The sequence below is a fragment of the Argiope bruennichi genome, chromosome 11 (assembly GCF_947563725.1).
Source record: "Argiope bruennichi chromosome 11, qqArgBrue1.1, whole genome shotgun sequence".
Lineage (NCBI taxonomy): Eukaryota > Metazoa > Arthropoda > Arachnida > Araneae > Araneidae > Argiope > Argiope bruennichi.
Window position 1 is genome coordinate 98255199 of NC_079161.1, and position 17907 is coordinate 98273105.

The 17907-nt window shown below is 25.5% G+C and overlaps 1 protein-coding gene across 1 annotated transcript in view; it reads left to right on the forward strand.

Annotated features, from left to right (window-relative positions):
• LOC129957509 (uncharacterized) overlaps window positions 1-17907 on the forward strand; it is a 36201-nt gene that overhangs the window by 2249 nt on the left and 16045 nt on the right. Inside the window, exons 2-9 of the mRNA XM_056069842.1 lie at window positions 3975-4152; window positions 4638-4855; window positions 9533-9622; window positions 12340-12395; window positions 13127-13201; window positions 14720-14783; window positions 16002-16082; window positions 16814-16905. Of these exons, the coding sequence (XP_055925817.1) occupies window positions 3975-4152; window positions 4638-4855; window positions 9533-9622; window positions 12340-12395; window positions 13127-13201; window positions 14720-14783; window positions 16002-16082; window positions 16814-16905 (854 nt within the window). The remainder of the gene's footprint in view (window positions 1-3974; window positions 4153-4637; window positions 4856-9532; window positions 9623-12339; window positions 12396-13126; window positions 13202-14719; window positions 14784-16001; window positions 16083-16813; window positions 16906-17907) is intronic.

Sequence of the window (17907 nt, forward strand, 5' to 3'; positions counted from 1 at the left end):
AATATTGGTTATATTTGATTTCAAATAAATTGATTGGGTTTAACTTCATGCCCATAATTCTACCAAATTGTCCGATATTAATATCATATTTTAATGGTCTTACTTAAATTTTATTTATTATGTTTTATTTATTATCTCTATTATGCATTTTATTTTTTATTTTTTTTTTATGTTAAGAATTCTAAGGCAGATAGTTCCATAATATCAGAGTGTTACTTTAAATATAAATATCCATTTCATTTACCTTCTAAATTTCATAATTTTTTCAAATTCCTTTTTTTTTTTTTTTTTTTGTTATATTTTATTTGTAAAATATGCAGATATTAAACAGAATCCTTCTTCTTTAACATTCAACTGTACAGTTCGGTTTTAATAGTGACAAAAAAGCACTATGAAAAATTTTTTGCCAAATTATAAAAATATACTATATATACAATAACAATATAATATATTAATGGATGAGCACAGAAAATGAATCATTTAAATTTTAAAAAATATGCTCTATAGTTTAACTGTTGAAATTGTAAAAATGGCAAAAAAAATTTCATGGTGCTTTTGATTGTTGTTACAATCAACAAATACATTTCAGCAATGAAAGGAATAAAATATTTGATAAAATAATGAAAACAGCTTGAATTTCAAGACAACAATACAATCCATTGTTAAAAAGGGGGGGGGGAAACCTGCAGGAAAAATTTATAGAATTATTAAATTGGTATCATTAGAAGGATAATTCTTTAAATTTTGAATTGCTATGAAAGTCATTTTTCTGTGATAAAATTTTTTTAAATTTATTGCAGTAAACTTCAAAATTTAGCTTAATTTTGAATTCCCACCTTCCAAATATGTATGTACCAAATTTGGTATCTATAGGCCAAATGTTCTGGCTTGTACAGCACCAACGCATATGCACACTCACATTTGTCTTCATTAGTAGTAAAGATAAACTTGCAAATTCTTTTAAAATGTTTCAAAAAAAGCATATGTAATAAAAATATTAATTTTATATAATATAATACAGCCAAGAAGACATTTTGATGTTGCATTCTATATATATATATATATTTATTTATATTATATATAGTATAAGCCTTAAATTAATCGGTTTTCTTGATTAAACCCAAGGTATTAGTTTAGTTTTGGAAAAAAGGGGGAAAAAAAACTTGTCAACAAAATAGCAAAACTTTTATTTAAATTTATTTAGTTTTCAGTTTTATAGATGCGATGTTATAATTCTGTGATGTTAGAGCAATTTTAATTGCTTGATTTACAAATTTATTTAACATTCTATTTAGGTAACACATACTATTTTGAACATGTTATTTCAATCCAGAACAAAAAAAAGTAAAAGATATCCTAGTTTTTTGTCTTTTAAGTTAATGCTGTTTTGATTTAGGTGCAGATTTATCTATAAGAAATTCTTTGATTTCATGATCCAGCCAGATACATGCCGAAAAGTTCATTAAAAAGTTACACATTTAGAATTTAATGTTTTTCAAATATAAGATTTGACAAGTTGATATAAGGTTTGTCAAAGATAAGCATTGATTGAGTTGTTTACATTCTAAAATATATATAATTATATTTATTTTGATTTTTAAAGAATATTAATTAAGAATATTCATTAATCGTTCAAGAATATTAATTAATTTTTAAGTTAGCTGCTGTTTTTGGGTAAAGCATTTCAGGGTGGCAAATGACTAGTTATATGAATGCAAAATCAGTCTTTAATGTCTTATAAATTCCATCCAGAATGAAACATGCATTATTTCTTATTAATTTTTTTTTTTTTAATGAGCTCTTTTGCATTGGGACATCTGAAAACTTCCATTATAGTATTGATCATCTCTGACAGTTCTTGTCATTACAGTAATTTGGATGCATGAATATTAAACCAGATTTGTTCAGCTTCATTGTAAGTTTAATTTTTTTGAAAGTAAAAGATATCAATAGGCACAGTGATTTTGAATATGATGCTTAATTTTATAACATGGATACTGAGGACTTTATGATCTTTCACTGCATCTTGGATTATATGCTTATTTTACTTTTGAGTCTACTATTGTTACTTGTTGAAGATAGAAGAAGTACAAGCGGACTCCATACACATTTAAAAACGAAACATGATACAAATTTGTTAAAGATCAAAGAATCTAACTGCGATGAAGATACAAATTTAAGCACAGTTTCTAAGCCCAAGCCATAAGGGATTTTAAATTATTTTGAAGGGGAAAAAAAATAATTTTGATGAAATTATATGACAGCATTAGATGGTTTGCCATTTCGAGTGTTTCACACTTCTACTGAATTAAGAAAATCACTATCCGCCCGAGGTTTTAAAAATCTACCAACATTGATTAACACTATAAGAAGAACTTTTATAAACTACAGTAACGATGTTCAAAATTCTTTGAAACACGAGCTAATACAAATAAAAGTAAATGGTGGAAAATTTAGTCTTGCATTTGATGAATAGGACAAATGTAAGAAATAAACGCTATTTAAACATAAATATTCAGAAAAAAAATTTGGAATATAGGACTTGCACATGTCTTGGGAAGTATGCCAGTCGAAAACTGTGTGGAAGTGCTTAAATCTAAATTAGCGAAACATGGATTATCCCTGAAAGAAGATATTGTATCCATAACGATTGATGGAGCAACAGTTATGAAGAAAGTTGCAAAGTTGATTGGTGCATATCAGTAGTTGTGCTATGCCCATGGAATTCAATTAGGAGTAATAGATGTATTATACCAAAAAAATAAAGAACAGAAGAATCCAAATACTGTGGATATAGAAACTTCGGATTCCGACTTTGAAAAGAGTAAGAGTGTGAGTGATATTAACAATGAAAATAATGACAATGTAATTGGTGAAGAAAGTATTGCTAATGAGGATGAAATATTAACCTATCAGGAATTGCTTCCTATAATTTGTAAAGCTCGAAAAATTATTAAAGTATTTAAACGTTACGCTATAAAAGGATATATTACTAAAATATATACTAACTGAAAATAAAACAGAATATATGTTAATATTAGATTCTAAAACACGTTGGAACTATTTACTCCTAAAGTTGGAATGATTTTTCAAACTTAAAAATCCAATCCAAAAAGCAATAATCGACTTAAACCTGCAAATTAATTTTTCAGATGGTGAATTCGACTTAACATCCAAAACTGTATCAACTGTACTAACAATAAAACTGGCTGTTGAGGCATTTTGCAGTAAAGATTTTAATTTATTAACAGCTAATGTAACAATAAATTTCATGTTGCAGTCACTGAAGGAATACATACATCACTATCTGAAGAATTATATATTACAGTGAAAAATCGCGCAGAAGAAAGGCATACTGAAATAGAAAATGTCTTACAGTATTTATATAATTATTATTATTTTAAAAATTACAAAGAAGAAAAGAGACTAACCAATTCCAATCTGATCAAGTTTATAGTAAATTTACTTAATATTTTTACCCACAAACCTACTCGCATTCAGAACAATTCGGTACAATTATCGAAGATTATGGTGACACTAATGTCGATAGTGAAAAGGAACTGTCTCTGGAACAAAAATTAGCGATAAATAAAAAAAAATTCAACAAACCAAAATACAATATAGAAATCAGCTATATCCAAAACCATCCAACGAGAATATAATGTATATGAATGTAATGTTTCCGTAATGTATATGAGAATGGATCTAATGAAAGTTTTATAAATAAGTAATTTGGTTTTTCTGCTGGTGAAATTAGTTTCTAAATAATTTTGAAGTCCACAAAAACATCTCATTTTATTTTTAGTAACTCTCTTTTTAAAAAATTTTGATTTTCGACCATTAATTTTTTAAAAATTCTGGATGATAAGCTCATCTGATATTACTTGTTAATGCTCATGAAAGAAACTACTAAATTTTTTATCACAATCACTGGTTTTTATTACTATTATTATTATTATTTATTTATTTTTCAGGATGTTGAAGTTAGGATCGAGCTTGGTCATAAGGCTTGGAAAAATATAAAACCTACCATAGAAGGGTATACACATGACTGGACTGTATTTGTTCAAGGTGTGAATGGCACCGACATTAAACATTTTGTGGAAAAAGTTATATTTCATTTACCTAATAGTTATCCTGATTCAAAGCAGAGTAAGTTTTTTTTTTCTCTCCTTTGCCACTTCTAAAATGCTTGATAAGTTTTAATTTACCATTGTGATTAATATCTAATTGCTCCTGTTTTATTTTGGTTAAACATATTTATTTTTGAAAATACACTATTGTGGTTAGTAGAATTGAAAAACAATGAAGTTTGTATATCATTTTAATTTAAAACCTGTATGCTGTATAAGTTAATTTGAAATTTCAACTGTTTTATATTATGTAAAAGTGTTCATTGTCATTCTCAAAATATGTCTGATTAAAATATCCATTTTTGAGTGCATTCTTTTGGAATTTGTCTATGAAAAAATAACTGGAAATGCTATAATTTTTTCTATGTCATTTTCTTTTGTTACATCTAAACTTGAAAATTATAATATATAATATTTGAATGAATATATATATTTTTTTCTTTATAGAAAACTTTTATAACTTCTTGTTCAGAATTACAAATGTTTGACTTTTTTTTTTTTTAGTCAAGGAAAGGCCTCCTTTTATTCTATCAGAATCTACTTCACGGAGCTTTTCTATGCAGATTGATATTTTCTTCTGTGCTGGAGCTAAGCTCAACAAAGTAACTTATAATTATGATATCTCTATTAGTGATGAGGTTGTAAATAACTCATGGGAGAGAAAACTGACTTTTCCAAATCCTAGTAAAAATTTCCTGGAGAAACTTCTTCTAGCAGGAGGAGTAAGTTTTAAATTTAGATTCTATTTTTAAGCTATATTTGTTCAAAATTAGACTTGCACTTTACTTTTCATTTGGCTGTATATATATATATATACACTGTCTCATAAAAGTGATGGGACACTTGTGCTTTACAAAAGAAAACTGTAATAAAATAAATAAATAAACGTGTGCAAAATTTTTTTGGGTGTATTTCATATTTAAAGTTAGTAACAATACATAACATGTTAGTAACATGCATTTTGTCAAAATATTAAAATATTAATTTAATAAAAATACAATTGTTTAGAACAAAGCAAACAATGGCTCACATAAGTGATGGGACACTTACTTTTCCATCAAATATTTATTTATCCAACAATTTTACTTTTTAAAAGGTTTTAATATTTTGTTGGATTTCCTTTTACTTTTAAAACATGATTTAATCTTTTTGGGATGGATTCGACTAATTTTTTTGTGATTTCTGGAGGGATTTTACCCCATTCTTCTTTAAGCACCGATGGGATTTACGTCTGAAGATTGTGGTGGTGTTTTTATTATTTCAGGACAGTTATACAGCAGCCAGAGTCTAACGTTAAAAGCAGTGTGCTTGGGGTCATTGTCCTGGTAGAATTTAAAATGGTTATGAAGGTTCAATTTTCGTGCTGAAGATTTCAAATTTTGCTTTAAAATGTCAATTATACTGTAAATAGAAACAAGATTACCAACTCCAGAGGGCGACATACACCCCCATACCATAACTCCTCCTCCACCATGTTTTACTGTTGGCACCAAGTTCTGTTTGCGAAATTCATCCCTGGGTTTTCTCCACAACAAGATTCTACCGTCAGAACCAAATATATTAAATTTACTCTCATCAGCAAATATAACTTTATTCTAGTAATCAGATTTCTTATTTATGTTGGATTTTGCATAAGCTAGCCTGAGTTTTCTATTCTTTTCATTTACGAAGAATTTTTTCCTGGCTACTCTACCGTGATGCTCAGCAGATCGAATTACCCTTCTAATAGTCTCAGGATTAACAATTATTCCATATAATGCTTGTAAATCAGCAGCAACTTTAGGAGCACTCTTTCTTGGATTTTTTTTTAATATTTCGAACGATAATTCGCTTTATTCCATTGGATTTGCTTTATTCATTTATTCCTTCTTTTATCCTGAATAATATGGTTCATTTTATATCGTTTAATGACATTGAAAACTGTTGAATAACTCAAGTTAACTGTTTCAGCAGTTTTTCTAATAGATTTTCCACGTTCAATATGTAAATTAATAACTAATTTTCGAATTTCAGGCGAAGTTTCTTTTTGTTTAGCATTCATGGCTGCACAGAGCTAAAAAACACAAAAATTCCAAAACAAACTGGAGAGAAATATTGCAGACAATTTTATAAATTATTGCCAATTGCTTTTGAGTAAAAATAAAACCACCAAAAATATTTTTATTGCTTATTTCAGACGATTTTTGTTGCATATCTAATGGTGCCCCATCACTTATGTGAGCTATTTTTTGCTCCATTCTAAACAATTGTATTTTTATTAAATTAATATTTTGACAAAATGTATATTATGTAATAATTGTTACTAAATTTAAATATGAAACACACCCACAAAAAATTTGTACATGTTCTTTTAATTTATTTTATTACCGTTTCCTTTTGTAAAGCACAAGTGTCCCATCACTTTTGTGAGACACTGTATATATATATATATATATATATATGGGCCGAGAAAATGTTTTATAGTGATATTTGGCTGTCAACAATATTTAGTTATGATAAAATTTGGAGCTTGGATATATATATATATATGTTCTAAAAGGTTGAACTGAAAGAAATTAGTCTTTAATTTGGGTTGGCACATGATTAAAATATATTCCTAATACATATTTATTTTCATATCATAACACACAGTTAGTCTTACTTTCTGCATATAAGCATTTTAAAAAAATAATATTCAAGTTATTACATCAATTGTAAGGTATTTTTTTAAAAATATCTTAATCATTTGAATTAGATTATTGTTATTGGAACTACTCATAAATTATTATTAGTTAATTCAAAGGGGTTATTATTAATTAATTTTATTATTATTAATATTATTAATTGATTTTCAAAAAGGGTTTTTACAATTATCAGCATTTTAATGTATCTGCATGAGAGACACAGTTCATGTATTCTCAGAAATGATTCAGATATATGTTTTTAATTGATTTAATCATTTTATCTTTAAAAAATATTAAAAGTAAAAACCGTAAAAAATTTTTAAAAATAATAATAGCCATAACTCGACTTTACTTAGAAATATTATTAAATAGTTTTTTCAGCATGCGATTATTTATTTACATTTCTTAAAAATTATTCATCATTCAAAAGATATTCCCAAGATTTTAAAGATATCTTTAAAAAGTGTTTACAGAATTTTGCATAATGGTTACAAGTAGTTTAGTAAAAAAGATCTGGTTGACAAAGAATAATATCTGCGTGTAGTGACAGAATCTTTCTAAGCATGGCATTTGGACAAAATATGTCATTATGGCAAATTGTATCCGAATTTGAAGTGTCAAAAAATATCATTTATAGAAGAATACTGACATCAAAATGAATAAATTTCAAGAAAATATAATGGTAAAGAAACTGCACTTAAAAGTACACCATAAAATTGGAGGTTTAAACTGGGCTGAGAAAATGTTTTAAAGTGATATTTGGCTGTCAACAATATTTAGTTATGATAAAATGTGGAGCTTGGATGGATCAGATGGATGCAGATTTTCTGGCATGATATAAAAAGCAAACTGAGAATTTTTTATGGTGGCTTGTGGTAGTTTGGGATTTAATGGACAGAAATTTTAATAATTTGTAGCTAGAAAATGAATTTTTAGGACTATCAGTAAATAATTTTATTCTGTTTGTTGGGAAACCAAACTATATATTTCAACAAGACAAGGCTCATATGTTTAACTTGAAAAATATGCAATTCATTATGAATAATATTAATATCACAGACTGGCCATTGCTTAGTCCAGACTTAAACCCAATTGAAAATGTGTGGATATCTAGTACAAAAAGATAATGAAAATGGGCACCAATATTTTTTTGACTAAGGACTTTAAAGCAGAGATTGAGCAAGTGATATGGATTGTCCCCAAAGCATATGCAAAAGTTAATACCTTTTGATGAAAAACTGCATAATTGGAGTAATTAATAGTAATGGAAACAAGGTTAAATACTAACATTTGTAACTATATTCCTGAACCTTAAATATAATCCATAAAACAAATATTGTCTATAACTATGGGACACCCTATATATATATTTTTTCCTATAATAAATTAACCCTTGTGTTTCATGTAGTGTTTATAATTATACTCATATGAAAAAAAAATTCTTATTTTTTACTATGAAATATTATATTTTCATCTATATTTTTGGGATAGAATGTAGTAATGTTATATTTAGTAAAGATATGCTTTGCAACATATGCTTATTTTTTACAAAAGCAGCAAAATCATTAGTTTATATTTAAAAATAAAGATAGTGCATTTATTTTTTAGATAAAAGCTGCGAGGGTTCTATCAAGATTGCCAAAATTTTAATATTCATATAAATTACAACCACTAAAGACATTATTCTATATCTAACAATATTTGTATTAACATTGTAGATTTTAGAATCTCCATGTTAGCATTTTAAGTTAGAATTGTGGTGACGCTTTATAAGCCAGATAACAGCTACGAGACATGAGAAGTTTCTTTTGTCTTGTGGTCATATTACTCGGCTACGGACCCAATGGTTGCGAGTTCGGTCCTCGCCTATCACTAATAGCAACAGAATCATAAGCAAATTAGCACATCTCTTCTCAAAATGTCTATTTAGTCAATCATTTAAAACTATAAGTAATATGAAAAATATTTGTCAATCTTTCACTGGTGCAAATGTTAATTTATAATATTTTCAATTTATTGTTTATATATATGTGCAACTAAATGTACTTTTGATTGCCTCTTCTGCTTGATTGTCTTGGAATTGTTCGAAAATTGAATTGCTTGAAATTAATCCTGAGCATCTTGTGAAGTATAATTCTTCATTAGTATATCCTGTAAATAACTTTCTGATGTTCTTAGATTTCCATTTTCTAAACTTTGCATTTAGGAGATAAAATTCCATCTTTGTAGCTGCTTGGAATTTTGGTATAATAAGCCATGTTTTTAAATTATCATTTATTACAATTTTTTAGCTAGCTTAAAATTAAATTGGTCTAAATATGGAGATTTGATTTCCTACTTATCCCTATGTAACATGCATTTCATATCATCTAGACTGTCATAATAAATATCTGTTCTATAAATATTTTTTCTTTAAATTTCTGAACTTCCCTACTGCACATTTCTACCAAATTATATATGCTAATTTCTCAAACTCTGATATTTTACACTTAAAAACTTTATTTGCATGAAAGAAACTGAGTTATTCATTATAATATTTTCGTGATTTGAAAATCTTTGTTTGTAGTTATTTTTGTCACTTAAAGAAATAATATTTTATTAAGGCCACACCATTTAGATTTAGAATACAAAATAAATATTTTTTCACATTGAGGAGGTGTAGAGAGAGAAAGTTTAGATGGTGTATATCTTCTAATCATATTTGTGTGAATTAAAATATGCTTGTTTTCCTTATAGAAAATGGTTGATCTACAGAAGACATCCGAGATGAATGTACCGCTTGTGAAATGCAAAGTTGAACCAGATGAGGAGACTGAAGTAATAAAAGTAAGTCTTATAAATATCTATTTATTGAAACTGGATAATTGGAGCCATTTAAATCCTTATGGGTATACTTATTTCTAATAAAAAAATTATGGGGAAAAATAAATATATAAATAAATACTTTCGTAGTGGAATCAGATCCGCCCCCTTCTTATTTATTCCAGTATGTGTACTCAATGTTAAATTAACTCAGCTGCACATTGGTCATACCCACTTCAACACAAAAACCCTTTTTTTTTAGTGAAACATGTCCAACATGTGCACCGTGACATACAATTTCAAGTGTATGTCATGTTTTAGTTGATTGACCTATTTTCAATAATCATCTGTTATAGCTTTTCAATGCATTCCCCAAGGACGTCTATGAATTAGTTGGTAACAATCCTCACCCTAATATTTTTAAATATTTACAGACCATCAATTTGTTGCATTTTATTTAGACGTTTTTTCCCTATATTAAATTTTTCTTCATATGTCAATAATTACTATTTCATCTTTTATGTGCCATTTTTTAATACAACTATTTGATTTTAAAATTCCTACATTTAATATTTTTAATGAGTTTTAAGAATTTCATCTTATTGGAACTCCTTTTTTTACCATTTGATTGATGCAACATAATCATAATTGGGTTTTGTGCCAAAAAACATAAACAACTTACCATCCTTTTTTATTTCTATTATTATAAAGTTTTGTAAAATGAATTGTCTTATAATATTATGCCTATCTTATGATATATCTGTCTATCCTAAAGGGACTACAGACTATGTGTGAACATCAATTATGTTTGTGCTTGAGAAAAAAGCAATAAATAACTTTTAAAATCTTCCATCTTCATCTTGAAAGTTTTTAACTGATCACAATGTTTTTTTAACTGTTTATTAACTTTAGAGAGCTACATAGTATTAAAAGGATTAAAATCTGGATAAACAAATAAGTTTCAACCTCGAATTGGAAGCAAGTTATACAATTTTGAAATTTAGAGAAACAAATTTTTCTTTATGGTCTTGATAGATATAGACACTGTATCTAATAAATGGAAGTGAGCAACAATTAAATTTAAAGATAAAATGCAATGAAATTGTAGATGTCTGAATGTGATAAATGTTTGCCATTTTGGAATTGATTTTGGTGAAATCAGTTCCAATTTTTGCTGAATTGATTTGGCAATGCTGAAATGATTTTGGAATGTAAATGAGTTTGCAGCTAAATAAGTTCTGTGCAAGATTATCATATATCATTAATTGATACAATTCTTTTTTTTTTTTTTTTTGTCTTATGAAAGTATTAACTGTCATTAAACTTATGTGAAAAATATATGGCATTTTTTTAAAACTATATTTTACAATCCTATGACTTTTCATTCTTAATAAGAATGAAAAGAGATTAAGAATTATTCATTTGCACTTTATTCATCCCGTGCACATCCTGAGGTTGAAAGTGTATTCTTTCCCGAAAGTCTTAGTGGAGAAAATGTTTATTAGAACAAAAGAAGAAGAAAAAAAAATCCAGGAGATTTGGAGCTATTGTGGTTCATTTTTAGTTGTTTTGAAAATATAATTCCACAAATTTTTTTCTCCAATTGTAAAAACAACTGCATCGAATGATAAACTAAGTTTTATATATATATATAACCAATCTAAAGTAAGAAATATTTTGAAAACAAAACGAAATAGTTTCGGAATCGCAACTAAAAATTATTTCTTATTCAAACTAAAATCAAAAAAAGGAACAGGAAAAACATCATAGTATTGTAGGAAAATATTAACTAAAGCACTTGAGAAAGCTGTTCCCATTGGAATGCCCTTGACTTGTTTATAAAATTAATTCCGTTAAAAACGTTATTTTCAGTAATATTAAAATTACATAACTCTAGCCAGTTATTTTTAGGAATAACATCTTCATTTAAATATTCATGATATAAAAAAAGTACAGACCTTTATTAATTTTTCATAAGGTAGATTGGTGTATAAATTTTCAAAATCATAAGTATTAAGTTTATTAATGTTGTTATCTTTAAGAAAATCCAGTACTTTGTTACTAGAAATTATAATGTTGTCTTCATCTTAGATTTTGTCCAGGATAATTTTTAAGTATTTAAAGATATATATATATAGAAAGCTTATATTTTCAGAGTATCGAAAATCAAGTTGACAAAAATATAACTGAATCATAATAGTAAAAATGCCAATAAAAAGTAAGTAAAAAAAAAAGGAGTGAAGCTGAATTTTCTAAAATGACTAATACTTTGACAAACAGGTTTTGGTACAATCCCATTACTTTTCATTCATAATAATGATGAGAGGTTAAAAATTATTGAGTCAAGTGCTCCGTTTAATATATAAACATCAGAATTTGAAGTTACATTCATTCTCAAAAGTTTTTAATAATGAAAGATATTTGAACAAAAAAAGATGATGAGGAGGAAAAAGTCATCCATTAGATTTGAAGTTATGATTCATTTTTAGTTTAGTTTTGAAAAATATAACTACACAAACTTAATTTCATCAAATGTAATATGCACCACTGCAAAAATAATATACCAAGTCGCTTTAATATGGAGATTTATAAATATATATAATGATATTGATTTTGTTAGATTACTATTCGTTTTTGAGTTGTTATTTGCTTGATATAATTATAAATTATTCTTATTTAATTCAAATAATGCTGATAAATACAATCGCTTTTTTTTTATAGTAGTTTATCTTCTTTTCCAGGTTATTGATAATGCTCAAATATTAAACTCCTCTGTCCAAAATATTAATAACTTAAAGTGAGTATATAGTTTTTATACTTCAAAAATTAATATATTTTAATGCAGGAATTATATTTATTCTTTGTTTCATTCATAAAACTTTATTGATATACAAGAACTGTTTTTCAATAAGCAGTTAATTTTAAGAAATAAGTCTAGTATGGATTCACTGGGTTCATTACCTATCCTTTGATATTTTTTATTAAATTTGAATTACATTATGTCATGAATTTTAAATTTTATTAATTTTGTTATCAGTATCACTATCTTGTAACCTTAATGGCAATAATGGTTTATCCTCTCTTGTTCCTTCTTTATGTGCTCTTGTTTTTTAAAAAATTTGAACTAACATTCATTTTATACACTTGGTATATATATATATATATATATATATATAATATAATATAATATAATATAATATTATTGTTATTGAGCAATCTATTGTATAAATATAACTGTGTAAATATTGTTTACTGAATTTCAAAATCTTTAATTTGTTAATTATTTCAAATATAAAATTTATTATTTTTAAAATTTAAAAAAAAAATGAATTAAGATCAGTTAAAACATTTAGTTTTTCATTAGTCTGCATAATCAGTTTACATTTTGATATGTACTTCATAATCTACACAATTGCAATCTTCATTTTTTGCTAGCTATGGATTCAGAGAATTTACTATAATTTTTAATTTCACTGGACATTTTAGTTGCTTTCTATTAACTTTACCTTAATACTTTAAAATTTTCAGTGAATTATTGAAAGAAAATGAAGGCTTGAAAAGTGCAAATGCAGAAGTAAAAGAAAAGACTGATTGTCAAGAAAAGTAAGTTTTTCTTTTCATAGTTTAAAGTCTAATTGAGAAAAATATTTCCTAACAATGCTGTTGAATGGAAGAAGCACATGCATGATTTTCTGTTGATTCTTCAGGACAAAAATAATTGAAAAGTTGTATTTGCTTTCATTTCAAAATTGCATTGTATCTCCAATTCCATGCTTTGTTAGTGTATACTTAAAATAGGGTTTTTCGAAATTTGTATTGATTTTATTTGATAAGGGGGGTGAAAAACATGCACCTTTACTAAATTATTTTAAATTTAATTTAGTACTGTTCTGGGATAAATTATCGATTTTTAGTTAAATATCTTTTTACTTTTATTGGATGATTTAGTTTTCTTTTAAAACTTTGATATTTTTTATTGCAATAGAATGAAACTTATTTATTTTATTCTAAATAAATTTTCTGAGAAAAATATCCTACATTTTTTTTTTTTTTTTTTTGTAAGCCAGTAACATTAGTTTCATTTTTGAAACAAGATATTAAATAAGTTCTTTTATCAAACATTTTTTTTTTGTTTTGTTTTAATAGAATTTTCTTATAGATAGCTATATTTTTGTGTTCTTTTTTGTTGCTAATTCTTTTCATTCATTAATTTCTTTGTGATTAATTAAAAATCACAATATTATACTTTCACCCAGTATTCAAATTTAAAAAAAAAATATTTAAAAAATTGTTTGAGAAGCTGGTAGTGAAACTATTGTGACAAGTAACTGGAATTTATGAATATTTTCCTTTTGAATTTGTTGATATGATAATAAAAAATATATTTAAAAAATGATTGCTTAGTAATGGTTTACAAAATTATTATATTTAAAATTTTGATATTTATCTGAAAATGTTTCTAATAATCTTTTGAGTTGATTCTTTTTGAAGTTTAAAAAAAAATAGAAAAAATAAAGCTACAAATTTTTTTTTATGGTGATTATGCCTCCCCTTCCTTGTGATTTTTTTTTTTTTTTTTTTTTTTGTCACTCTGTTTCTTAAGTACATTTCTCTCCCCCCCCCCCTTATTTTTTTTTTTCAACTTGAGTTTTAGCTATCTGATAAAGCACTCAAAAATATTTCTTATTCTGTTTTTCATGCATTTGAATAAATTTATTTTGGTTACTTTTCAATATCAAATATTAATAATTGTTTGTTCTTTTAAATGACTTTATTTTAAGTCTTTTTTTTTTTAATGTTTTCTAAAATCTAACTTAATTTATTGCTGTATTTGAATAAAAGTTTAATTTCATTAAAATGTTTGTGATGAAATTGTATCAAAACAAATAAATTGAATATTATATCTAGATTTAATTAATTTTAAGATTTTAAATACTTAAAAGCATTGTTTACTGTATTACAATATAGTTTGTAAAGTATGGATTTTCTTTAAAGAAGAAGGGGTGGGGAAACAGTATTGTTAGTTGTTAAATAAACTTATTTTACTTTTTGTTTTGTTACACATTTTGTCCTCATTTTCGTCTTCTAATTATACTTAATATAAATAATTTCATTTTTCAGGTTATTAGATTTTTATGACAAAAAGCTTTCTAGTTGTGAAACATGTATTTTAGCTGCGAACAAGGTATGATTTTATTTTACAGTTATCTTAATGATTAAAATTTGTTAATGTAACTGGATCTTATTAATGAAAATTATTAAACTCTATATCCTATATATTATTTCTTTACAAATTTGTCTTTCGAGAAGAATTTTTAATTAATTGTGCATATCAAAATCGAATTAAAATTGCTTTGTAATTTTACTGTTGACTACATAAATCCAGTGTTCTGCAGCTTTACTGTAAATGTTTTATAATAAAGTGAATAAAAAAGGCAGGATATCTTTAGAATAACAAGAATCAATTGCTCATAAAATAAATGACTATGTTATCTTTTGTAAATGACATTTTCATGTTTTTCCTCTGCATACAGTAATGCTTTAAGTAATATTTTGAATATCAGTCTCTGCAATCACTAATGATTCAAGTTAATTCATTTAAGAGAACTATTCCTTTTCCCATGCTGGTGTAATTTGGCCCAAAAAATGGGCTATTAATTCCCTTTCTCTCACACACACATACACTCACAAAATTCTTAAAATTTTTAAAATATAAGCATTTTTTTTCATTAATACTTTTTGTTTTTGCTCTGTTAAATCTCTTCATGTATAAATTTGATATTCATGATTCCTTAAATAAAATATGTATGATAAATATTTAATACATGCTATTAGTCATACTGCTAAAAAATTAATTTTGGGGTGGTGTAAAAACATTTTTTGAGATAATGTGCTGTGAATCTACTTTGGAATATTGCCAAGATTTTAATTGTTAGTTAAAAATTTTAAGAGTTGTCCTGAATTACTCATTTATGCTTTCCAAAATATATCCATACCAAATGTGATAGATCTATTTTTGAAATTCAACATTCAAAAAAACATTTTTTGAGATAATGTGCTGTGAATCTACTTTGGAATATTGCCAAGATTTTAATTGTTAGTTAAAAATTTTAAGAGTTGTCCTGAATTACTCATTTATGCTTTCCAAAATATATCCATACCAAATGTGATAGATCTATTTTTGAAATTCAACATTCAAAAAAATTCAGAAGGGCTATCAACATTTTCACTTATGTCAATAGAAGTAATAATTAAATTGTTTGAATTGTGAATGTTTATTGGATTGTGTTGTGATTTTTTTCACGATTATTACCTTTTGCTTGCATTTTTACTTGTACATTGTGAATATTTGTTTGCTGCAATAGTTTAATATATTTTTTATATCATTTTATTCTGCTTTCAGAGCATTAATCAATTAAGGAAAAAGATTGAAGAAGATGAAAATGAGATTTCAACTTTGAAATTACAAGTGCAAATACTTCAAGTAATATATAATATTGGAATTTATGATCAACTCAGTTTTTTAATACATTTTTATTTCGTTGTTATAAAGGTTTTAGATGAACGATTAGAATATACTCTTTTATGTAAAATGCTACAATTTACTATCTGCTAGAAAAGTAACTTACCAAAATGAGATCCATTAATGAACATTTATAACTTAAAAATTAAATTCTACTGTATTAAGAAATTTATAACATCAGTTACCAATTTACAGAGAAAAATTAATTTGTTTATTGATTAGTCTGCAAGAGATTTCCATGATAAAAATTATTATTTTACACATTTTGAAGGATTTTTTCAATATTCCATTTTAATGTTTAATATATAATTTATATATATATATATATAGTGTAATTTCTGCTTATGTCTTTAATGTTATGTTCATAAATATTTTATTTTCTATTGAAAGTAATCATTGTTTTTTTACAAAATATTCTTTCATTAAGCACTCATTGATTTCAATATGTGCATAAATATTATCAAGTAGTAGAAAAAATGAAGGAAACTAAATATTATATTGTATTTGTACATGTATACAATTGTCATTTTAATGGGAGTGATAATTTTTGTCTTGTTTTGGAATCAATAATGCATGTTATTTCCCTCTTTCAAATACCCAATTTCTTTTAGTTTGCTGATGTACAGTATGGTTTGTATTAAACTAAACTTTTTCCTGTTTTTTTTTTTTTTTTTTTTTTTTTACTTCTGTAGAATGAGCTTCTACAAATCAAAAATCTGCCAACAAAGAATTCTGAAGGAAAGATGAAAGGGAAGAAAAGAAAGAGAAAGAATAAAGAAAATTTGTATGGGCCTCTTGAATAGTTTTCATTAAAAAAATATATATATATTTTCCTTTTTTTTTTTTTTTTTTTTGTTCTTTTTCGACAAGAACCAGCAGGCTTTGAAATTATTCTTAATTATTTAATTTTTTTATTATATTATGTATTTTAGTTTTGTTCACCTTTATTTTTTAACAGATTTTATTTGTTTTCAATAATTAAACTAATTTTGTGTTGAAAAAATATGAGTTTATTTATTGAAATAAATAAATATATATATATATATATATATATATATATATATATATATCTTAAAAAAGAATATTGTAATGATGAATATGAAATTAAAGCTGCAATATGAAAAATATTAAATGTTACAAAGACTATGTTAAACTAGACCAAAAAGTGGCTGTGAAAATTAATATAAACTTATTGATAGAAGTATGTTAATCTAAAAATTATCTAGAAACTCTTAATGTTTCGACAGGAAAATATTTTGTTATATTGCGGTTTTAATCCTGAATTCTTTTGATTCTATTAAAATAAATACTAAGCAGAAGATATCTCTTCATAGGTAAGAGAATAAATTGAAAAATAAAACAGGCACCCATACACATATATAACTTTATTACTCAAGATGGAATTCTTTGTTAATTAACTTTGTTGATACTCATTCTTTGTTAATTTTATGAACTATATTGCAGATTTATTTCTTGATTATATAGAGTATTTTTTGTTTTTTGATGCTTATGATGAACAATATCAATGGGTCCTTACCATTTCCACATAAAGTTAGCTATCTGTGTGAGAGATTGTTGTCACTGAAGTCCAAACCTATGACTTTGAGGAATTAAGTCATTATAATTCCTTGTGTTCTTTCATTACAAGTCCAAGCTCCTTAGAATATTTACCATTAGTTTTTTCAAATCCTGATTTTTATTGCTGCATTCCGAAAATGTTTCTCTTATTTTGAATTGCTTAGCTGCCCAATTGAAAACACAAATATTTGCATTACAGTTTTAAGTT